Raw genomic sequence first — 25827 nt, forward strand, 5'->3', positions numbered from 1 at the left:
CTTGCAATGTAATTTGAACTGTCTTCATTTTTCTCCCTTTGCTGAATTTTTTTTTTCAACGTTTTTATTTATTTTTGGGACAGAGAGAGACAGAGCATGAACGGGGGAGGGGCAGAGAGAGAGGGAGACACAGAACCGGAAACAGGCTCCAGGCTCTGAGCCATCAGCCCAGAGCCTGACGCGGGGCTCAAACTCACGGACCGCAAGATCGTGACCTGGCTGAAGTCGGACGCTCAACCGACTGCGCCACCCAGGCACCCCTGCTGAATTTTTTTAAAAAATAAAAAAGAGGGAGATAACCATATACTTACCTAGAATGATGATAATAATACTGTGGGCTTTAGGGCTTATTACTTAGAGCCCAGGTGTTAGAGGACTCCGTCTCTTTGATAATCGCATTTCAGAGGTTTCTGGGCAGAATAAACTCTAGGAGAGGAGAAAGCACTTAACTTTCTGATGTTTTTGTTTTTGCATTTTTGTACTAATTCAGAAGTCCGAAGTTTGATTTGGAATGAACACTTCACAGATTTGGGGCTGCCTGATAATAACAGGGCAGAGAAAGGGGACATTTGACTCCCAGGTTGTGAGGGGACCTGTGTCCACTCTCACAGATATTTTAAACCATACATGAAGTGATTCTGAGTTGGGGAAGAGGCATTGCCTGTTATAATTGTTACAGAAATCATAAAGTCACAATTTCTCATAAAAAGGCTGTGATAGTTTCAGTTCCTGAAATGTTCTGTATAGTTACTATCTTTGTAGATAGTTATAACATGATGTTTTATTTAACACTAGAAACTGTCTTGCTTTTGTTTCCTTTGAAATCAAAAAGTTAAATACACTTTAAAATTTTATTAATCTCCTTAATAGAAAAGAAGAATTAAAATAAATTTCTATGGCACAAAAACAGACACATAGACCAATGGAATAGAATAGAAACCCCAGAACTAGACCCACAAACGTATGGCCAACTAACCTTTGACAAAGCAGGAAAGAACATCCAATGGAAAAAAGTCTCTTTAACAAATGGTGCTGGGAGAACTGGACAGCAACATGCAGAAGATTGAAACTAGACCACTTTCTCACACCATTCACAAAAATAAACTCAAAATGGATAAAGGACCTGAATGTGAGACAGGAAACCATCAAAACCCTAGAGGAGAAAGCAGGAAATACCTCTCTGACCTCAGCCGTAGCAATTTCTTACTTGACACATCCCCAAAGACAAGGGAATTAAAAGCAAAAATGAACTACTGGGACCTTATGAAGATAAAAAGCTTCTGCACAGCAAAGGAAACAACCAACAAAACTAAAAGGCAACCAATGGAATGGGAAAAGATATTTGCAAATGACATATCAGACAAAGGGCTAGTATCCAAAATCTATAAAGAGCTCACCAAACTCCACACCCGAAAAACAAATAACCCAGTGAAGAAATGGGCAGAAAACATGAATAGACACTTCTCTAAAGAAGATATCCGGATGGCCAGCAGGCACATGAAAAGATGCTCAACGTCGCTCCTCATCAGGGAAATACAAATCAAAACCACACTCAGATATCACCTCACGCCAGTCAGAGTGGCCAAAATGAACAAATCAGGAGACTATAGATGCTGGAGAGGATGTGGAGAAACGGGAACCCTCTTGCACTATTGGTGGGAATGCAAATTGGTGCAGCCACTCTGGAAAACAGTGTGGAGATTCCTCAGAAAATTAAAAATAGACCTACCCTATGACCCAGCAATAGCACTGCTAGGAATTTACCCAAGGGATACAGGAGTGCTGATGCATAGGGGCACTTGTACCCCAATGTTTATAGCAGCACTGTCAACAATAGCCAAATTATGGAAAGAGCCTAAATGTCCATCAGCTGAAGAATGGATAAAGAAATTGTGGTTTATATACACAATGGAGTACTACGTGGCAATGAGAAAGAATGAAATATGGCCCTTTGTAGCAACGTGGATGGAACTGGAGAGTGTGATGCTAAGTGAAATAAGCCATACAGAGAAAGACAGATACCATATGTTTTCACTCTTAGGTGGATCCTGAGAAACTTAACAGAAACCCATGGGGGAGGGGAAGGAAAAAAAAAAAAAAAGAGGTTAGAGTGGGAGAGAGCCAAAGCATAAGAGACTCTTAAAAACTGAGAACAAACTGAGGGTTGATGGGGGGTGGGAGGGAGGGGAGGGTGGGTGATGGGTATTGAGGAGGGCACCTTTTGGGATGAGCACTGAGTGTTGTATGGAAACCAATTTGACAGTAAACTTCATATACTGAAATAAATAAATAATAAATAAATAATTTCTAATAATGTAGGTGAATTTGAGAGTTTTGTTTGTAATTAGTCCTGAGAAGAAAATATAGGTTCAGGGAACATTTGTAGCCACTTCTAAATAGCTATAGAGTTTTCCTTAAGGATTACCTTTCTTTTTTAGTCTTAATCTAGAAAAATTAAAAACTTTTTTTCCTGAGAAAATTCAGTGTTCTTTTGCTTTTGTTGATTATATAAATAAATGTTAGAGGGAAGTAGGGCCACTGTTTGGGGCCAGATTGTGCAGGACACTGGGTGTCCTTCAGGTAACACCTATTGGCTAGACCCCAGGGCTCCAGGGAATGTATCTGTGCTTTTACCCTTGTGTGATTCAGTGTTTTCCATGTATTGGAATGACAGCTGGTATAGATTTTGAAGCTGAAGGGAAAATAACTGAATTCTAGTTCAAGGTTCTGAGGGGAGGATGGCAGAACTCTTAAAAACAATCTGCCAGAGGTCTTTCTCTGGGCTTATTTCCTCCATAACTGTGGAAGGGTCCCAGAAGGCAACCTGCAAGATAACTGAATTCCTGGAGGTTCCTGGGAAGGAATCTTCCCAGTTTTTATGGATTCTTGCTTCTGTTGGCCAAATTGCTTTTTTCACTTGTGCAATAGATATGATTAACCTTTGGGGTTTGTGTTTTCTGTGATTACAACATGAGGAAATACATTCCTTTTGTATTATATTTTAGTGGAATGTGAATTTTAGGGATTGTGTAGCATTCTAAAAGCATACATCTCCTGATACATGTTATACAGGAGATGTATGGTCTTTATTTTGCTAATTAGGTAGCTGACCTTTTTACCATCTCACATAATTTAACAGTTAAAGGGTGATTAAGCTGTTAAAAAAAAAGTGTTTAAAAAAAAAAAGTGCTTGCTGACATCATCTTTCCGAGAACACTAGTATAAGCGATTTACTATAACAAGATCTTAGTTTTTCCTGTTGGCAAATGACATGTAATATTTACAGAGGTCTTGGGTTCAGTCCAGGAGAAACAGTTCAGATAAATTGATGTGTGAAACTGTAGCTATTTAACATTTTCTTTCGTATGGAGATCATGTGAACAGTTTTTTTAGTTTAAAAGTGGGGAGAAAAAGGACATTTAGTATAGATTTCCTTCAGGGGAGCAGCTTAAATTGAATGTATTCTCCAGAGTTAAACATCAAACATCTGTTCAGTTTATAATTCAGTTATATTCTTCTAACAGTTGTATGTTTAGGATACTAAGCCAGTGTTAATTCTGTTGTATGTACATGCCTTCTGTCCCTGAGAAACCTTCTCCTCCGTTTCCATCAAAATGCTACAAGGTTGGGGTGCCTGGGAGGCTCTGTCCATGAAGCGTCCAACGTTTAATGTTAAGCGTCCGACTTTATTGGCTCAGGTCATGATCTCACTGTTGGTGATTTCAAGCCCCGCTTTGGGCTCTCTGCTGTCAGCACAGAGCCCGCTTAGGATCTTTGTCTCCCTCTCTCTCTGCCCCATTCTGCCTCCTCTCAAAAATAAATAAACATTAAAGAAATGATACAAGGTAAAGTTTTGTAGTCCACATTTTTAAATCAGCATAATTTCTAAATCTGTGAGATTTTTTACTCCCCCCCACCAAAGCATGATTTTTAAGGGCTCCATTAAAGTAGTGCATCTTTCATATATATTGTAATTTACCTGTTATTAGGCATTTTGGAAATTTGTTATTTCCCCTTTTGTGTGTGTGTGTTACTGTTAGACTGTGCTTATCTCTGGGTATATCCATTGGTTTCATTCACAGAAACGGAAACCTTGGATTTGTAAGAGTTTATGCCTATAAACCAGACATCTGAAAGTTCTCTTATAGTCTCATCTAGTGCTTACTAAGGGGCTAGCCATGGCCTGGACAGCACTTCAAAAAGGTTTTGGAAAAATAAACTTTACAAAAATTTTTAATTAAAAAAGAAATTATCTCTTCAATTTAATTTTTATATTTTGATTAATAGATTAAATTTTTTTTTCATATTTATTAGTCTCTTGTGTATTGTCCTTGTTCATCTTTTAAAATGGGGTCTCTGTCATTTTCTTATTGATTTGTAAGTACTCTTCGTATCTTAATCCTTCTTTGGTTGTATATGTTGTAAATACATTCTCTTAATTTTGAGGCCTGCTTTTTCTTTTTTTAATTGAAGTATAGTGGACATACGATATTATACTAGCTTCAGGTGTACAATATAGTGATTCAGCATTTATATGTTTATATATAAATTTTATATGCATTATAAAATGCTTACCACAATCAGTGTAATTACCATTTGTCACCAGAGAAAGTTTTTACAATATTATTGGCTGTATTCCCTATGCTGTACCTTTCATTCCTGTGACATTTACTTACTTTATAACTGGCAGTTTGTAACTCTTAATCCCCGTCATCTGTTTCACTCATCTTCCCACCCTCCTTTCTCTGACAACCACCAGTTTGTTCTCAATATTTATTCATTTTATTTATTTTATTATTTTGAATTTTGAATTTTTTTAATTTTTTTTTTTTTTTTTTTTTTTAAGAGAGGGAGGGAGAGAAGGGGGAGAGGGAAGGAGAAAATCTTAAGCAGGCTCCATACGCAGGGTGGAGCCCGACACAGGGCTTGATCCCATGACCTGAGCTGAAATCAAGAGTCAGATGATCAACCAACTGAGCCACCTGTGTGCCCCTGTTCTCTGTATTTATGAGTCTGTTTCTGCTTTTTTTAATTTGTTAATTTTTTAGATTCCATGTATAAGTGACGTCATACAGTCTTCCTTTTTCTTTTTTTTTTTTTTGGCCTGACTTATTTCAATTAGTGTAATACCCTCTAGGTCATCCATATTGTTGTAGATGGTGAAATTTTTACTTTTAAAAGCTAGAAATATGTCTAAACTAGATATGTTTATCTATTGTGTTATAACACAGTCTAATGAGGCGTCTTTAGTTGTCTTGTAAAGAATTAGAATATTCTGGAGCGCCTGACTGGCTCAGTCAGTACAGCATGTGTCTCGATCTCAGGGTCATGAGTTTGAGCCCCATGTTGGGCATGGGGCCTACTGAAAAAAAATTAGAATATTCTCTCTGTATTTAAATATTTTTAGCACTTAATTTAAATATAGTTAAATACTAAAAATTATTTAAATATAGTTGAATGCAGATCTATTGAGGAATGAAGCAAATGTAGTTACCATGGAAATCAAGTCTCCTCTATTTGAGGCCGGTTGTGGTTTTTTTGGTATTTTTGTTGTTTTTTTTTTTTGTTTTTTTTGTAGGTAGACCTATCAATTCTTAGACCCCAAGACTCTAAATGATCCTTTTACTTTTAGGAAGGTAGGTGCTTTATTCCTTTCACCATATTTTACTCTTTGGTCAGTTTTTCTAGTTACAGTAGCTAATCAAGTACAAACAAAAGCATTTCCAATACCACAGTAACAAACAAAAAGATTTCATTTTTATACTTCCAAAAAAAGGAATAATTTAGGACTTGATTCAACTCTTTTGTGGTGCTGTTATTTTTCTTTGCTTTGTTTCTTCTATCATTTTATTAATACCTAGAACATTAATATCAATAAAAATGAGAAGTTTGAAATGACAATTATGGTTTGTCATTCTCTATTTCAGATGATCACAGTCGTGTTAAACTGCAAAATGCTGAAAATGATTATATTAATGCCAGTTTAGTTGACATAGAAGAGGCGAAAAGGAGTTACATCTTAACACAGGCAAGTGATGTGGTGTCGAGCAGATGCCTGGCAATGCAGTTATTGTGGTTGGTATGCTTTGAAACATAGCTAAAAGTATGTCTTTACTTCTTTTGGAAATGAGATGCTGTTTGTTTTTTCTGTTGTTACATAGTAGAGTGTAGACATTTTAATGTTTTGCAGGTTTGTATGTGAACATGAAAGTAATTTTTAATGTTGCACATTCCAAGAAGGAAAATGTTTTAATGAAATGGTTTAGGCCAATTCTTTTCAGGCAAATTATCTTCCTTGCTTTATATTGATACAAAGCGTTTGTTAATGCTTTGTTAAGTTCTCTTCACATAACTTGTATCATAACCAGAGGCCCTTTGAAAGCCCTTCTTGACCCACTTCTCTGACATACAGTTTCAGAGAGTTTGAACATGCCTTTGATGGGTATCTGCCCTTTGTTTGGAGTGAGGGTGGTAAGACCAGGTGCCCAGAATACTGGCTAGGAAGCCAGAGACCGTAACAGTTCCCTTTGGCATTCTGCCTGATTGCTTCTTGGCACATTGGCCACACCCATATTCTAGCACTACTACTCTTCCATTCTTAGATAATAAAAATTATTTTGGTTTATCCACACCAGCTTCCCTTTATCAAATGACAGAGACTTAATGAACAGTACTGCTATATCCCCCAGTTACTGATTTTTAAATTTTAAGTATAAGCTGTATGTTCATAATATTTGAGGTTTTTAAAAATGTAGATCAGAATAACCTATTATTGAAAGAGAAAATGGGTGGCTCGGTTCATTCAGTTAAGTGTCTGACTCTTGATTTCGGCTTAGGTCATGATCTCATGGTTTATGAGAGCAAGCCCTGCATTGGGCTCTGTGCTGACAGTGTAGAGCCTGCTTGGGATTCTCTCGTCTTTTCTGTCTGTCACTCCTCTGCTTACCCCTCCTAAAAGTAAATAAACATTAAAAACAAAACAGAGAAAACAGTTTCATATAGTAAAAAGATTAGACTATTTCTAGTTGGCAGGAAATGAAAATAATTTTACTTAAAGTAAAATGCTCCTGTATGTCAAAAAAGAAAAAGAGAAACAATCTAAGTTAAAAAAAAACAAAAAACTGGCAAAGAACATAAATTCATAGTTCAAAGAAAAATATAAAGGTAGACAATATACATATGAAAAGATACTCAATTTTTCTAGTCATGAGGGAATATACATTTAATAACCACTTTTCACCAGTCAGAACAGCAGAGATTTAAAAGTTTATAATACTCAGTGGTTACATATGTATAGACATAAAGATACATGTGAGGGTGTTTATTGAAACTTAATTTTAATAGTACCGGACCAGAAAGAATAGGACAGAAATAATTTGTGAGGGACTGGCTAAATAAATTATACATATACCATTAATATTGGTTATTTCTAAGAATTAGGAATACATAGAGTTTAATTTGTCATTTCCTGCCCTTTTGTAATATTTGGCATTTTTTATGAGCATTCATGACATTTTTAATTAATTTTTTTTAACATTTATTATTGACAGAGAGACACAGAGCATGAGCAGGGGAGGGGCAGAGAGAGGGGGAGACACAGAATCTGAAGCAGGCTCCAGGCTCTGAGCTGTCAGCACAGAGCCCAACGTGGGGCTTGAACTCCCAAACCGCAAGATCATGACCGGAGCCGAAGTTGGATGCCCAACCGACTGAGCCACCCAGGCACACCCCGCATTCATGACATTTTTGATAAACTCATTTTTAGAATTTCAGTTTATTTTCTATTTGAAAAAGCTATAATGTTCAAAAATAGGAAAGAATAATTACTCTAGATCCCTTATCACAACCCTCTCTTTCTCTTTCTCTTTCTCCCTTTCTTCCAATTTCCCAGTCTCATTTATTGGTTCTTCTTATTGTAGTCCAAATTTTGTAGGTGTTTCTCAGGATTCTGATTTAGGAGTTTTTTCCCCTTTTCAGTTTACACTCAAGGCTTCAGACTCTCTGGAACCATATGTTCAACCTTCGTATCTTAAGAGAATGTAGACTCTGGATTCATAGTATTTATGCCCAAATCCTGGTCCCACTGCTTCACTGGGTATTCATCCATCTAACAAAGATTTATTGAGTATCTACTGTGTGGTAGGCATTAAATAAAATAGACATTAAGTAAAAATGCCATTATGAACTTTACATTGTAGTGAGAGATAAGATTAATAAGAGCTAGGAATTTTGTAACATTGTTCTGTACTTTATGTTTTGTGTGATTTAAGGCTCAGGCTAACTCTCTCTGGTAAATACTGTCATCACCCTGATTTTATGCATGAGGAATCATCTAAAGAGACCAGGAACATTAAACAACTTTACCAAGGTCATACGGGAAGTGAGCTGAAGCCAGAATTTGAAGCCCCATTGACACTCTGGGCCATGCTCTTAATCATTCAGCTCTACTAGCATAATAAAATTGCTGTGTGACCTTGGACAAGCTACCTAACTCTCCAAGCTTGTATATATATCTATATTATTGATATATAAATATATCTATATTATCTATGGAATGATGTTGAGCAAAATTCTTATGGTGCCTGGTACTATGGTAAGCCCTCCAGTGATTATTTGTTGTGGCATTTGTTATTACTTTTTTATTTGTAGCAGTAATAATGATAATAATTATAAAATATTAGAATATAAATACATTTATTAAATATTAGAATTTAAACATTTATATAAATATAAAATATTATAAAGTCCATAACAATAAAGAAAATACCTGATTAACGCACTCCTAATTGTGTTTAAGCATCCTGTCCCTGTTGGACTGCTCTGCATGTCCTGACAGAATCAGAGGCTGTTTTCAGTTTTTTATTCTTTTCTGAATTTCCACCCTATATTTTCTAGGTCTTTACTGGATATTTTTTTAAGTTTATTTATTTTTGAGAGAGAGAGAGACAGAGCATGAGTTGGGGAGGGGCAGAGAGAGAGGAAGACATAGAATCTGAAGCAGATTCCAGGCTCTGAGCTGTCAGCACAGAGCCTGATGTGGGGCTCAAACTCAAAGACAGCAAGATCATGATCTGAGTCGAAGTTGGATGCTCAGCTGACTGAGCCACCCAGGTGCGCCTCTCTTTTTTAATCAAGCCATCTCCCTTCCTGTTTTTCTCACCTGGGCTAAAGCTGTCCTCATCATGTACTGAATCCTAATGCAATAGCTTTTTAACTTGTTTCCTTGCCACCAGTCCCTCCCATCCTAATCCATCTTTAACAATGCCACCAGAATTATTTTTGTAACATACAAATCTGATCATACCACTTCTTAAAAACTTTGGTGACTGTTTCCTGTATTCACTCTGGTTTCGTACACACTTCCATACTTCCACTTCATCCTCATTGATTGCTTTGTCTCTCCCACATTTGCCCTGAACTTGCATGTGCTTTGCCTTCTGTTTGGAATGCACCCTTACTCCCCATCCTTCCATGACGCCTCCCTATATCAGTGCCCTCGTCATTTTTAAGGCCCTGCTGTAGCATCCTTCCTACTCCTGAAGATCTGATGGTTTACCCCTTACTCTTATGGCACTTGATATTTTTCAGTTAGTAGGACAAGGACTTCTTGCCTTTTTACTTAGTAAGCTCTTTGAAGGCTGGGAATATTTTAAAGGACAGAGAAAACTAGAGATGCTATATGTTTAATAAAACCTCAGCTGTTCTGATTGTCCTTTGTAGCTTATTATTTTTATCATCTTTTTCCTCTGAGTTTTTGCAATTAAAATATATATATATCTCAGTCCTTGGTTTAAATCTCCATTTTGCAGGAAAAAATTGATAGTATTGGGGCACCTGGGTGGCTCAGTTTCTTAAGTGTCTGATTCTTGGTTTTGGCTCAGGTCACGATCTCATGGTTTTGTGAGTTCAGGCCCTGCGGATGCTGTCTCTGTCTCTCAAATAAATAAACTTAAAAAAAAAAAAAGGCTTTAAAAAAATTGATAGTATTGCTTGTAGATGGGAAAACTGAGCAATAAACCCACCCCTCTCCCTTTTGAGCCACCAGTGGAGTGTGTTTTGTTTTTTTGTGTGTGTATACACTAAGGAGTGACTTCTCTGGTGAATTGATAGATCCATTTATTTAGATGAAAGAAAGGGCATTGATTTTACTGGGGATTTTCTCATTGCTCTTTTTTATTTTTACACTTTGTTTTAGAAGTAGATCAAGTAATAGATAATGTACATTGAGGACAACAGTATCTTCAAACATTTGGTTGCAGTTTCTCAGTATTCTGAGATTTCCAACCTTTTTATAATTTAGAAGCTTAGAGTTTATTAATTCAAATAATATTTCAGAGCATCTGCTATATACTAGGGAATACAACTGCCTAAAAGATGCTTTCAGCCTTGAACCACTTGAATCGTCTTGTTTGACATGGGAAGCTGATGTTCCAGAACACCTGGCCTCCAGCCCCTGATGCTGCCTGTCACTCTGCCCTGTGAAAGGGACGCATGCTGCCTTATTAGCTGCAGTAGAACCTCATTCACTTTCACCTTTAAAATTAGTTCCAATTTGGCCGTGGCCTTTTCATCTCTTATTTGCCCTTTCTTCTGCCCTATGCTACCATTAAGCAAAATGTGAAGATAATTGGAAGTGCATAATATGATTTGATTTTTTTCCCCCATGACAATATTGTAATATGAACCATTGCCCCTTTTAAGTCTGCTATTGAGGTTGTACATGCTGTGGTTTTTGTAGATTAGCAGCTTTGTAGTGGTTCAGGTACTTTGATATTTCTGCTTTTTCTGGAAATCTTTTGCCAGTTAACTTGGGTGGTTGGTTGGCTAGTGATGGCATAGATTTCTTCTTTTGTAAGACTGCCATGACAGTCAGGGCCTCTTTTCCTAATATGAAAGCTGAAGGGGACAGAAATTTCCTTTGCAGCTAGAACTGGACTAGTCAGATACTCCTGCCTGTGATCTTGACTTTGGTTTATTTATAGGTTATGCGTAAATGCTACAGCCACCTTAGTATGGCGATGCCAGCAAAGCAAGGTGATAAGGAGTTGCCAGTGTCAGGAGCACTGTACCAAGCTGACTGGTTTGAGCAGAATCTTGCCTGGACGTTGGTTCCCACCAAAGCCTGGCTCTCCAGCCCTCAACTCCGAAAGTCATCTGATAGCCTAAAAAATTCCTTTTCTGCCTAAGTAAATAAAAGTCAGTTCTGATCACTTATAAACAACTAGTACAGACCTATTTTTTAAATCAAGTAGATTTAAAGTTATGATTTACTTACTATGATCCAATAAACTGTTTCAAACCAGAAACATACTTGAAGGAATTTTCTTTGAGCCTTGTTCCATCTCCTTTCTCTTACCTACTTTTTCTTGCCTGTTCTTACAGGGTCCACTTCCTAATACAGGTTGCCATTTCTGGCTCATGGTTTGGCAGCAAAAGACCAAGGCAGTTGTCATGCTAAACCGAGTTGTGGAGAAGGAATCGGTAAGTAATACTTAATATTTACAACTTGGCGTACTCCCTGTTATCATTAGCTTATAAATGTTTTCATATTTGTTTTGGGATGTTGATTCATTCATTAGTTTGGCTTTGAATTGCTGAAGTCTAGAGGTCAGTCTGTTTCTGACCAGAAGAACTCTAGTATAACCTTTTCCTTTCTTGCTGTAAGCATTTAGGTAACGATTGCACACCACTACCCTCCAAGATGTAAATGTCATGAAACAAATATTGACCAGTAGCGATACGTAGATCTTTGGAATCCCTAGGCTTTATTAGAATTTTTATAGTTTATTGGGGCTCCTGGGTAGCTCATTCAGTTAAGTGTCTGACTCTTAATTTCAGCTCAGGTCATGATCTTACAGTTTGTGGGTTCAGGCCCCACAGCCTGCTTGGAATATTCTCTCTCTCTCTCTCTCTCTCTCTCTCTCTCTCTCTCCCCCCCTCCCTCCCTCCCTCTCCTTCTCACTCTGCCCCTCACTCCCCTGCTCACACACTTTCTCAAAATAAATAAATTTTTAAAAATTTATAATTTACTATTATCAAAATCGTGAAAATTTTATAAAAGATTAAAGTCACAGGGTTGGTTTTTTTTAATCTTGATAAATTTTAATTGGCTCTTAGGCCATGAGACGTGTAAAATTTACATGTATCAGTATGGAAATGTATAAATTTATTAAAACTTTAGGTGCAGTCTAAACAAGTATTAATAATTATTTAAGTCTTTAACTTTTGTAGCTTTAGGTTCCTTTTCTGTCAAAGAAGCAAATTGGAAAGTATTGTCTGTAAGATCTCTTCCAGCCTTAAGATCTTGGACTGTTCTACTTCTTCAGATGCCTGATTCTTACTTTTTTCTAAATTCATAGTTGGTGGCTTTTAATGGTGATACAAATTATTCTACTCTCTTTCTAATCTGAAATGGCACTGACATACCAGAATGTCCAGCAGTGTCAGCATAGTTTTTTATGGTGGCTTTTTCATGGTTTTCAGTGTGACTTAAAAATTAAGTGATGATGACATTGTTTGAACAGTTTGAGCAGCATTGCAAACTAGATGATTTATAAGTCTCATCTCTCTTTTTGGAGTATAATTACTAATTAATAAAAGAAGACTGCCCATGGAAATTAGAAATCATATTTATAGTGCTTGGATCTAGATACTTAATAAGATTCAAATTTAATTATTTTGGGGAAGATTATTTCATGGGTGGTATTACTTTGTGAAGAGTCCCATAATGTCTTTTTATGGTGTTAGCAGTCATTGCTGGTCAGGGCTTACTTAGTTCCTTAATTAATTAGGGGTTATGAAATAGTGGTATTTCAATTTTATCATTCCTTCTTGAATTTTTGTTGGAATACTTCTATAAAGAGAAACTTCCATTCTTGTTAGTTGACACTAACTAACTATATAGGAAAAGAAGTTTTCAAAGTAGAGTTCATTTCCTAGTGTCCTCAACAGGTGACCAGGTAGGTTTTTTTGGTGTGGGGCAGGCACTGGAGGGGATCAATTATTATGAACTCATAGATTCAAACATACTTGATTCGTTTCACTCCATTGCAGTTATTGTCCTTATTAGTATTCTAATATTATTATCCTTAATATCCTTAATAAATAATAAGGATAATAATAGTATTATCCTTATTAGTATTCTAATTAACCCTCCGCTGGTTGGCAGAAATCTCTTCAAGTTGGGCTCTGAGTCAGAAACCTAAGAGTCAAAACCAAAGAGTCTTTAATAATTTTCTTAATATCTGGAATGACTACTTGTTGAAGCTTATGTTAACCTCTTCTTCATAGAGTCAACCATGTCTCTAAGGAGCCTTGGTTTCCTTTTAATGGGCAATGGTATTTCAAGGTGGCAGTAAAAATAGGGATGTTTGATGTTGGACTGGTCATTATTTTTAGAGCTTTTCAGTGAAGAGAGCTAAGAAAAAAATATGTTTGTGTGTTAGATAACATACTTCAAGGGTTCATACTGATACTTTTGATTCAAATTTAGAACTGTAGGGGTTGGCATAACCCTTTCTACCTTGTATCTGTTATCTCCTTTTTCCATACTATGAATCCTGCTCCTCAAAGACACTACGGATAAAGAATATCTTATAATGACTCTTTACCTTTGTTCCATATTACACACCAAAAATACTCATAATTAGGGTATCAACTCCAATACCAAAGTAATTACTAAAAAAGTTTAAAATTTTTTCCATCTTCTGTTTTTTAAGTTGTATTTTACCTACGTTTTCAGAGTATATAACATACTATAGTCTCTTTCATATCCCTTTTAAGCTCTTAGTTCTACGTGTAAATATATATTTGATATTCATTGCCAGTGTTGTTGATGTCTCTCCAGTTGTCCTGTCGATAGCTCATTCTCTAGTGGATCCTAAGGAAGGACTCATGGGCATTAGAGTTCCTGATTTCTTACCTGTCAATGACAGTTTATCTGCTGTCTTAATGCTTAAAAGTCACTTTGGCAGGATATAAAATCTTGGCTCACATTTGCTTTTCTTTGAGCAACTTAAATACATTATTACTCCATTTCCTCCTGGCATAGCAAATTATTGCCAAAGTAAATTGAACATCGTATTTTATTTCCTTTATAAGTCACATGGTTTTTTTTGTTTTTGTTTTTTTTATCTAGGTTACTCAAAGTAATTTTTTTTTCTTCAAATTCCATTAATTTTACCAAAATATGTCTTTGGGTTGGTCATTCTGGTTCAGATTTTTCCAGGTGTGTAGTGTGGTCTTTCAGTATATGATTTTTAAAGAAAAGTGTATTGATTATACTTGTAAGTATTTTCTGTGTGCTTGCTTTGATGTTCTTCTTTGGGTCCTCCAATTACGCATGTTAGGTTTTCTTTGCTTATTTTTATATTTGTCACTTTCTCTCAAATCCTATGTCTCTTTCTTCATTTCTTTTTTATTTCAGAAATGTCCTCCTTTCCTCATCTTTTTCTCCAGAGACAATATCTGCAGCATTTATTCACACCTCTTTGCCTTTCAATTTAGTCTTCATTTCAGAATTGATATGTTCTTTGATTCCTAATTTTTTTTTTTTTTATGTCTCCTGTCACATCATTTCTGAGTTGTTCACATTCTCATTTACTCTCTTTTCACTTCTTGTATCATATTTAAAATGTCTTTTAGCACCTTTGGAAGTACCAGCTCATAGTATTCATTTGTTTGGAGGTATTGTTACTGTTTGTGATTTGTAGTCGTTTCTGATTTGGACAGGGAGAAGTGGCCCTATTTTATAACGTTTTTCTGGTGCATTCTTCCTGATGAAGTGGCTCTTTATCTCACCTTGCCTCAGTCTGGTGCCCTCATAATTTGGCTTTGGGGGAGATGCTTTTATTGTCACAAATAGGAATTCCATATCAGTAGTTCTGCCACAATGTAACAACTCTAGGTAGAGGGAGCTTATCTTCTGATTTGCTTCTCTGACTTAATTTTAGTAAGTAAATATACAATGTTATTTTCAGAATAAGTAGTATTTAGTAGCAGATTCATGGATATTTTTAGAAAATACTTGTAAAATAAAGCCTTTTCAATACTGTTTGAAAAAAGATTCTTACAAGAGGTTGATACTTTTAGAAATATGAAGTGAATACCAATATGATGTTAAACTGTAGGTTACCATGCTTTAGAAGTGACGGATTCATTTTTATTTTATGAACATACCTACCTGTTTATGACTTTTTTAGTATAAGTTACAGGAACATTGTGCAAACCTGCTTTTATAAAAATGTCAATCTTCTTAAAATACATTAAGCATCAAACATAGTGTAATTGTTCATAGATTTGGGTACTTGAAAAAAATATAGCATGAATGTGTGTGGTTTGTCTTCCTTTCCCAGCTTTTTATGATTTCATCATGTCTATGAACTAATATATACATATTCTTAAATTTAGGTTAAATGTGCACAGTACTGGCCAACAAAAGATGACCGAGAGATGCTATTTAAAGAAACAGGATTCAGTGTGAAGTTCTTGTCAGAAGATGTGAAGTCATATTATACAGTACATCTACTGCAGTTAGAAAATATCAATGTAAGACTTTTCATCCCAAAAGATTGGACCTTATGTGTTGATTTTCTGAATTATTCTTTGTCATTAGATTTGAAGCTTGGGGCTGCACATACATTTCGATATTGTCTATAATACTATATAATCATAATCATTATGTTTCATATTTATGGTAGCTCTCTGAGGACTCCTGAGAAAACCTAGAAGTTAAGAATTTTAAAGTTCAGCTTGATATATGAGGATTGAAGATAATTTATTAAAATTTCTTGGGGATTGAGAGGGAGAGAGCTTTAGAATCAGGCCACCCTGGATTCAAATCCCAGCTCTGCTGTTGAGTTTAAATGTCCTTGGGACCTGTTTCTCAACTTTCCTCATCTGTAAAGTGGAGATTGTAATAGCTCCCTTTCAGGGCTGTTTTGGCAATCAAATGAAGCGGTGTATGCAAAGCACCTGATGCAGAATAGGTGCCCAGTAAACACCATGGCACTTGGTACTTACAAGAGTAGCAGGCTATTCAAGAAAATAACTTACTGGAATGTTGTTCATTCGAATGATTCACCACAGAGAAATTTGAGGGAAATGGTGAAATAAGTTTAGCATATGGTCTCAAGAACATTTATTTGGATCTTTTCCAGAAATATAAGAATTGTTCCTTATTTTTTGGTTGAGATATCTGTACATGGTGGATTGTGAACCTGCTGCTGTTAAGCTGGGGATCAGGACGTTTCTCCCCCCTTTTACCATCTACCTGTCTTGTGTTGTAATTGGGATAACTGGAAAATATGAAATGAGAGTGATTCTGAGATGCTCTTAGGAGCCAGGGAAACTAGAAAATAGGAAAATGTTTGCCAAAAAATAATTTCAGGAATACATCTGTTTCAGTTAACCATTAACTGAATTAAGTGATTAATATGTGATCATTGTCCAAAAAAAGCTTTATAGAGAAGGGATATATAAAGTGCGCACGTGCATGCACACACACACGCACACACGCACACACATGCACACACACACCACAAATACACGCACTTTTAGTTATGTAGAAATACCTTGTATAGTTGATCTCTTGGAACCCCTCTGTTTTTTGCTGCCCACTCTAAGCACAGGTGCACATAGTGTGCTTAGGGCCCACTCCCAACTGCCCATGACATCCATAACTAAGCTTTTCATGTGATCTCTTAGGTTATCTAAGAAGTCTCAGGGTTGGGAATTACAAGGCTTAGATTTATTTATAAATTTCCCTTACTGTAGTTATTTTGCACCAGCTATTCCATTTACATATGTCTTTAAGTTGCCCTGAGATACATCAATAATTGTTTGTGCAGTGCTTATTCCCAGAAACAGAACTGCTTTTCCATAAACTTCTCATAGTTCTCTGAATCATCTTCTCTTGGTATTTATCCCAAGTACCTCATCTGCTTTGGCATTAAAATTAATTTGGGGCGCCTGGGTGGTGCAGTCAGTTAAGCGTCCGACTTCAGCCAGGTCACGATCTCGCGGTCCGTGAGTTCGAGCCCCGCGTCAGGCTCTGGGCTGATGGCTCAGAGCCTGGAGCCAGTTTCCGATTCTGTGTCTCCCTCTCTGTCTGCCCCTCCCCCATTCATGCTCTGTCTCTCTCTGTCCCAAAAATAAATAAACGTTGAAAAAAAAAATTAATTTGGATGGAGAGGGTCATAGATATTTTTCCCTGTTTCTGAAACCTATCCTAATTAAGAGTTGATTAACATGATAAAATAGAATGACTTTTATATTTTATCATTTTGCAAAGCACTTTTACGTATATATCACTTGACCCATATTCTTCCTATGATTTGATAGAGTAAATATTCTTAATATCTCTGTATTTCGTGTATTTTTTAAAAACCTAAAATCCATTAGGTTATAGGATTTTTTCCATAAATAGATTACTCAGCTAATAAGTGACAGGCTCTAGAACTCAAATCCAAATCTCCTGACTTGTAATGATATGGGGCTAAGTCTTTTGAAAAAAGTATGAATTGTCAAAGTAAAGGAAAACCCTTGGTTTTGAAGCATCTTTCTGGATTTGAGGCCCGCATGTGAACTGGCCGGCCAACCATTGGCCAAAACTGTGTTTTAGTTGCTAGCAACTGTGAGATTTCTTATTGGCCTGGTTCAGAGTCCACCATAATTAATAGCAATATTATGTTTACATTCTACTTTACAGTCTTTAGTAAGAGCTAGGAATGTTAGAAGAATAAAGTAGCATTTCAGTGTGAGAAGCAGAATTGCATTTAACTAGGTATTTCAGTTCTGGAACCAGATGGTCTGAGTTTAAATTCCAACTCTGCCAATCCTGGCTGTATGATTGGTCCCACTATTTACCCTCTGTGCCTCAGTTTCTCATCTACAGAATGAGGATAAGGACGCACGTACCTCAGAGGGTTGCTGTAAGGGTCAAGTGAATTAATGCTGTTAATAGGCCTAAGACTCCATGCAAGAGTTACAATTATTAGCTTTAGTTGTGTGTATCTGTTTACTTTGTAATATTATTGAGCTGGGAAGGACTGCAGGAGCAAGGGCAGTTGACCAGAACAAGTTGAGGGAGACAAATACCAAAAGAGAGAGAAAGGTGATAGTGCAGTAGGTGAGTGGTCAGCCACCTCACCCTGAGCTGCAGAGAACCAGTTTGCTTCTAAAGGAGTCTGACTTGTATGTATTAACAGGTCTGAGGCCAGGGCTATTGTCTGTGCAGACCCTGCTTTTTTAGAGGCCTCTGGTCTAAGAGAGCAGTAAAGCTGCACGCCAGTGAGAGCAGTAAAGCTGCACGCCAGTGACACTTCCCAGTGTCTTCATCAGAGCTAAGAGTCTGAACTTTTGCCCCTGAATGAAGAGATTCCATCTTTGCTTTTAAAGTGGCCCCATGGCTTAAGCTACGAAGGAGCTTTTGCAGGGCTTTTAAAATATAAGGTCATCTAGAGTGCTTATTTGTCTTTCAGGATTTTCTTTTCAGTAGCCCTTCACTATTTTCCATAATATTTTTGGCCAGCTTTATGTTTATCAAGTTCCAGGAATACTGTTGTAATGCTGGCTGCCTTCTATTTCTCTGTCCCTGTAGAGTTGCCCAAAACAGGATGAGTGCCTAATTATTGTGATGCTCAGCTGGGATTTGATTCAGAATAGTTTAAACAGTTTATCCCACCTGGAATGTTATCTTCTCTTCTCTGCCTATTTATATCCTGCACATCCTTCAGTACCACCTTGTGGCCCATTCCTTACTTAGGTCTTTCTCAACTTATCTCTGACACATTCATTCTTGACAGCTATGATCGTCTTACACTTCTGTCCATAATTTAAATTTTACCATCTTATAGTATAGGTATTTACTTTGACTCCATAACAAGGTTCTCAGCTCCCTGTGGATAGTCCTTACCTGTTAACTCTGTGCTCCCCTCTGCCATTGCACTGAGTATGTGGTATTCTAAAACACAGTCATGATCCTTCCACCTTGCTCTTAAAAAATCCTTCTGTTGCAGGGGCATGTAGGTGGCTTAATCAGTTATGCGTCCAACTTCGTCTCAGGTCAGAATCTCCTAGTTCGTGGGTTCAAGCCCTGCATTGGGCTTTGTGCTAACAATTCAGAGCCTGGAGCCTGCTTCATATTCTGTGTCTCCCTCCCTCTCTCTGTCCCTCCCCTGTTCACACCCTGTCTCTCAGAAATGAATAAACGTTAAAAAAAAAAAAAAAATTTTAAATCCTTTTGCGGACAATGCAGAAGTCCAGGGCCCAGCACAGCCTGGTCCTTCCTACTTGTCCACCTCCATCTCCTTCAGGCACTCAGGGTTTGTTCTCAAACAGGTTGTTGGTTGGGGGCCCGCACCTCTGTGTATTGCTTTTCTCTCTGCTTAGAATGCAAGCCCCATGCCTACCTGTTTCTGTCACTCTCCTCCTGATCTAGTGAGTTCTGTTCATCTTTCAAAATGAATTGCAGTAACTAAATCTTTAATACAGATTGTACAATGATCATGGCAAAAATTGATGAGGGACTGAACTAAGGCACTTACAGTGAGATACAGATTTGATAAAAAAAAAAAAATCTGCATTTAGGAGATAAGGTTCCCAAACTTCGCTACTCCTTCATGTAGAGGAAGTATTAAGTACATATTTCCAAAACACTGGAAATGTGGAGAGGCTTACAATTGATAGGAGCTTTTTAGAAGCTACAATAGAAGCAATTGGTATAATTATTTCAGAAAAGGTATCTGTTAAGCATTTACCATGTGCAGGCATAAGTTGGGTACTTTACATTTAATGTTTCATTTATTTCTCACAATAGCCTTATAAGGTAAGTACTGTTTGTAACCATTTACAGATGACAGTATTGGGCTAATGAAAGTCTTCTGGGAATATTATCTTGGTACTTCTGTAAATACCTGAAGTGTGAAAATAATTGGGCCTAGGACCAAAGAACTATATAGATTTCTTTATAATAGAAATATAAATAGAAAATTCATAATCTTATTTATCTGTATAAAATAATAGTTAAACTTGAATTTGAATCACTTTAGGTAGCATACACTTAAATTGCCATAGCTGACTCAATTCATAGATTATCTTCCTGGCTTCCATATATAATGAATTAGATATCCTTCAGAGATAGAATTCTCCTTCAACAACTGTAAATAAGATTTTGTCTTAAAAAGAGCAGTGAACCACTGACATTTTTGCAGTGTGGTATACATAACACAGCATTTTACAAAGAAGGTTTGGCAGGCACGTGCACATGGGGATGGAGACGGGGGGCAGCCACCTAATTGCGGTTGCAACCAGGTGTGCATGGGGTGTGAGGTCAACAGTGGGAGGGAATGGAAGACGCCAACTGGGCAGCACAGGAGGACTGATGTGATTTGGTAACCTGGGAGAAGAAAAGGCTGCTTCCACTAGTTTTGAAATAAGGAGTTTGTCAAAAATTGTTAAGTCTACGTGTAGAGCTTGTTTGGAATAAAGATGAATTTTGTTTTAGCTCTGTAGTCTTTGGCTACCCTTTTTTCCCTCCTCTCATTTTTTTTCCAGCATGAAGAGGAGGGAAAAGAGATCTAATCAAGCATATAAACATTCCTTTTTTTATCTCAGTACTAAACATATGGATCTTATTGCTTCATGAAGTGGTCCGTTGGCAACTGTATGATTTTTGTGAGCTGTGATTTTGAATCTTGTTTCAGTAGGGGCACATTAATAAAACTAAACTTCTCAAGAAGTTCTTTAATTTGGTCCTGTTAGGGGAAAGAAAAAGACTGATTCTCAAAAATCTATTAGTGGGGAAGACTGCATCATACAAACAGTCGTGAACATTTCTGGAAACTGACTTTGAGTATCCCAGACAGCATGACCTGAATTTGAAAAAAATCAAGAGACTGCTAGTCTTGAGCCAAAATCATACAAGCAGAGAAAAAGGAAGCAGTTGCTTAGGATTGTGGGTTAACTATAGGTTTTGAGCCAGGAGGTGATGCAATAAGTGAGCATACAACCACTTGGGAACACTGAGTCACACCCTGCAGAGCACGGCTCGCAGGAGAGTGGGGTTCTGGTGCCACCCCTCTGAGACCTGGGCGCTGCAGCAGGTCCACACAAGACCTGCTTGGAGCTCATATGGATCAAGTCTGGCCCCGCTGTGTATTGTCAGCACTGCATAGCGGCAGATGACCACAGCAGGGCAGTTGTCAGGGGAGAAAAGGGGTTAAACACTCCCACTGAAGTCTTAGACCCCATTTAAAGTAAAATGTGACTGAGTTCTCTATGGCTCTGAGCCAGCCAGAGACCAGCCACTTTAGCCCATTCCTCTGTTGATGTTGTGTTGTTACGTGTCCATTTATGGCTTTGTAAGAGGAAACTGAAGTTTAGCCTTCTTAATTTGGATTGTTTTAAATATCATTTTTAATAAAGTACATTTAATTCCCTTTTTTTAAATATATAGTAAGATACAGTCTTTTCAGTGTACAGTTCTGAGTTTTGACAATGCATTCAATTGTATAACACCCCTCCCCCATCAAAGTACAGAGCACCTCCATCACCTTCCCCCTGTGAGTCTTACAAATTTTCCCAGGTTGCCTGTGTACAGTCAGCCTTACCCCACTCCCAGCTGCTGGCAACCACTGAGCTGGTTTCTATCCCTATAATTTTGCTTTTTTCATACTGTCATATCAATAGGATTATATAGTATATAGCCTTTAGAGTTTGGCTTCTTTTCACTTACCATGCTTACTTAGGAATTTAAAAGGAAATGATTTGAAATCTAGTAATCCCAATGGTCACTTTAATTAATAATAGAGAAATCATCTAGTACCTTCAGTATATTGAGAACCTATGGATCAGAGTATCTTTGGAATTGTGAAAGCCAAATGTTAAGAAAAATCAATCACTAGAAGTATATAATTTGAAATTAAAAAGTTTCTGTAGTGTATTTTATCAGTGTTATACCTCATATAACCAAATCTGGGATTTGGGAGTCTTAATCTCTACTTAAAAAAAAAAAAAAGGAAAATTTATTTTCTAAAAAATGAAAGCTAACCTTAATTTTGAAAACTGGTACCAAAAGCACAATGCTGTAATAATAATCTTAAGCTCTTAACCATTAAAAATAACTTTTTTAAATGTTGCTTATATGGCTTCTCCCTCCAAAAACGTCCTATAATGAAACTGAGAAATTGTGCAGAGACATGCTTGAGGGTTACTGCTTCGTTTACAGAAATGAAGACGAGAAGGCACCGAAGTGCTCCTTGGGGCAAAAGCAGCTGGCAGAAGCTTAGGAACATTTTCATAATGAGTTAGTCAGAAATAAAGCTCATCAGGAATATCCAGGAAGTGATAGTGAATGCCAGGCAGGCTTTAAGAGACAGGAAGCATTTAGCATATTGGTAAACCATTTTAGCACATCACAAAGTCATATAAACAGTTTTAAGATTGGAAATTATTGCCATGGGGAAAAGCAGCAATTAGAAGAGCAATTTCAATAAAAAATGTGAAGATTGTTTCTTTAAATTAATTCTTGAGTTGCTTCTCTGATCCTGGGTAGCACAATCTACAAGATGACTCGTATAACGAGAAAAATTATATCTGAAAAATCTTGGGAGTGCTTAAAAAGGAAACCACTAAAGAATGTAAAATTATACTGGTGAATTTTTTTTTAATGGAAGAAAAAAACCCACGATATATGAATTAAAATCCTGGCAACATGTATGGTTCAGGTTAGTGGCTAAGAACCCAGACTACTGCTTCCGATTCTGGTCTGCTGTTTTCTAAATCTGTAACCTTGGGTAAATTGCTTAACCTTTGGCCTCGGTTTTCTCATCTAGAAAATGAATTTTAATAGGATTGTTGTATGAGTTGAATACATAAGAAGCTTAGAACATGCCTGCGAAATAATGTTTTAGAAATGTTAGCTATTATTAATAAATTCCAGATTCTCCTAAAGAACTCCACACTTGTGTGAGTGATTATCAGAAACCAAATGAAAAATCATGGTACAAAAGTCCATAAGGATTAAAAGCATTACACAAAATACATAATCTCTCTGAAATAATTTTTTTTTTTTTTTAAGAAATTAGAACTAACTCTTCCCCCCTTGATTTTCACTTTGTAGAGTGGTGAAACCAGAACAATATCTCACTTTCATTATACTACCTGGCCAGATTTTGGAGTCCCTGAATCACCAGCTTCATTTCTCAATTTCTTATTTAAAGTGAGAGAATCTGGTTCCCTGAATCCTGAACATGGGCCTGCAGTGATCCACTGTAGTGCAGGCATTGGGCGGTCAGGCACCTTTTCTCTAGTAGATACCTGTCTTGTTCTGGTAAGTGCTTCTTATCTAATTTTAGTCTTGTTTAATTTTTACTGTTTCCACTGGCAGAAGTAAGCTCTAATACCACTATCCCAGAACTGTGATTTTCAAACTTCTGCCTTCTTTCAGAAAAACCTAAACAAACCTCATTCATACCCTTTGAACTGCCTCTTGTGAGAGTGCTGGTCCTGTGTCCAAGGTGATTCTAGAGATCTCCCAGAAGACTTTTTTTTTGTTTTTTCCTGATAGCTTTATATTACAAAAACAATAAGCCTCCTCCCTCTTTGTTTCTCAAATATAAATTGATACGTAATATTGAATTCCTGCCTCCTCAGACAAGCACTTCATTTCTCTTGCCTGAGTTTCCTTATTTATAAACTAAGGATAATGGCACTTTTCCTCACGGGGGTGTTGTGAGAATTAAATGAATTAATACATTTAGAGTACTCTGAAGAGTCTCTGGTATTTTGTGAGATACAAATATATGTTAGTATTGTTAGTCCCCTGAGACTCCGATATGTGCCCCCAAGGGCTGTATTCTTTCTCACCACCCCATTCCCAGCCCCAGCCTGGATACAGGACATTTTTTAAATGTCCATTTTTCCTTACTTGGGTACAGAGCACCTCTAGAGTATAAGAATAGTTGAGTCTTAATACACCTACCGTATTACTTTACCACTCTGCCTATATGTAATATACCTCAATCAGAAACTGAATTGTTATATGGCAATTCATGTAACAATTGTTACATGTAGCCAATTGTTACTGGCTAGCTCAGTCAATAGAGCATGCAACTCTTAATCTTGAGGGTCATGAGTTCAAGCCCCATGTTGGGCATAGAGCATACTTGATTTAAAAATAAAATAAAATTTTTTTAAAAAGATGTTTAAAAAAAAGCCAGAGTGTTACATTAAAGTGAACTTTGACATGTCTAAAAACTCTGGTGTCTATGCAGTTAATGGTGAATATTAAAAACTGGATTGTGTGTTTGTGCCTATTCCCTGCCAAACATAACTTCCACTTTTTGTTTTTCATTTGTGGTGAGGAGTACGGTGGTTATAATACCAGATCTATAGTCCAGGGCTGGTGGGGCGACTCAACAGTGTCATAGTGCATCTAGGCTCTTTCTGTCTTCTCCACCATCTCTAGGTGGCTACTGGACACAGACATGAAGCAGAAGGGCATTGGGCAAAAAAAAATTATTTCTGCCAAGACCTTTAAGAAAAAAAGAAGAGCACTAATCTCAGTGGGTTTATCTTTACATTAAGCCAGAACTGGCCATAAATCCTTCCTTAGGCAAACACTGGCCAAACTGAATGAGATTACTGTGATTGGTTTGGAATCAGTTGTATATCAGCTAAAGGCTTCCACCTACTGCTTGAACAGTTGAGGTGTGGGGGTGATGGTGGATTGGGGTGCCTGTTTTGTACAGAAAGAGTTACAGCTGCAGTGGTAACTTCTTGTTCTTGGGGGACACACACTGCTCATTGTAAAGCGCTTAGCAGCTATCCTGTATTGCTTCTTTTCCCTAGACCCTAACAACAGAAGGCTTGAATAATTTTTACCTTTCTTGCAGATGGAAAAAGGAGATGATATTAACATTAAACAACTGTTACTGAATATGAGAAAATATCGAATGGGACTTATTCAGACACCAGACCAACTCAGATTCTCATATATGACTATAATAGAAGGAGCAAAATTTATAAAGGGAGATTCAAATATACAGGTAAATTTTTTTAGGGGAAAAAAATACCTGTGTATTATATATGATTAGCATCAAATAACTGCACTTCATTTAAGCACATATTTTCTCCCTTCCTTCCAAAAAGCATATTTACATTCACGTGGTAAATCCAGCTGGCTGTCTTAAAACTAAAGTTTAAGCTTATTGCCTCATACATACCTCAGCCTCATGTTAAATCCTTCCTGTTAACTCAGAAGCCCCAGTGGGAATAAGATTTCATTAAAGAAAGCGAAATGTTTATGTAAGGAGGGTATAAGCATTTAAGTATTAAAATAAACCAGAAATCGTTCGTACTTTCAGCTCATTAAAAACCTGACCCGTGATTATAGAATAATTCATGTAATAAATACTTAATTTTATAACAGTGAGCAACTTGAGTACTTATGGCAGACATAATGAAATTCCAGTACAAAGTTATGTTTCTCTGGGTTGCTGGCTGTACTCTCATGAAGATATTTTTATTCCACATTTGCAAAGACTACGTTCAAAGACTGATATCAGAAATCTGTGTAATGTACTAACATAAAATGTAAAATAGAAACAGAAATAACAACAGACCCCCATTTCTGGTCTGATCTGATCACATAGTATTGAACATAAGTCGATAAAATCTCTTTATGTTTCTCTTATGAACACATATACTGGCTCTTTCATATCTGTGATTACTAGCCAAGACAGGAATATTCTGAATAAACCGCCTTTTATAACTTAGATCAGACCATCTGTCATAATGGAATTAAATATAAGTTAGGTGTCGTGTAGA

The 25827-nt window shown here is 36.9% G+C and overlaps 1 protein-coding gene across 5 annotated transcripts in view; it reads left to right on the forward strand.

The window, feature by feature from the left end:
- The window catches only part of PTPN2 (protein tyrosine phosphatase non-receptor type 2), an 85859-nt gene that overhangs the window by 41077 nt on the left and 18955 nt on the right, over nucleotides 1-25827 (forward strand). For all 5 annotated transcript variants that reach the window (XM_047827610.1, XM_047827612.1, XM_047827609.1 and 2 more), the window contains exons 3-7: nucleotides 5928-6028; nucleotides 11383-11481; nucleotides 15409-15546; nucleotides 23120-23329; nucleotides 24894-25046. In XM_047827610.1, coding sequence (XP_047683566.1) covers nucleotides 5928-6028; nucleotides 11383-11481; nucleotides 15409-15546; nucleotides 23120-23329; nucleotides 24894-25046 — 701 coding nt within the window. The remainder of the gene's footprint in view (nucleotides 1-5927; nucleotides 6029-11382; nucleotides 11482-15408; nucleotides 15547-23119; nucleotides 23330-24893; nucleotides 25047-25827) is intronic.

Source organism: Prionailurus viverrinus, chromosome D3 (genome assembly GCF_022837055.1).
Source record: "Prionailurus viverrinus isolate Anna chromosome D3, UM_Priviv_1.0, whole genome shotgun sequence".
Taxonomy (NCBI): domain Eukaryota; kingdom Metazoa; phylum Chordata; class Mammalia; order Carnivora; family Felidae; genus Prionailurus; species Prionailurus viverrinus.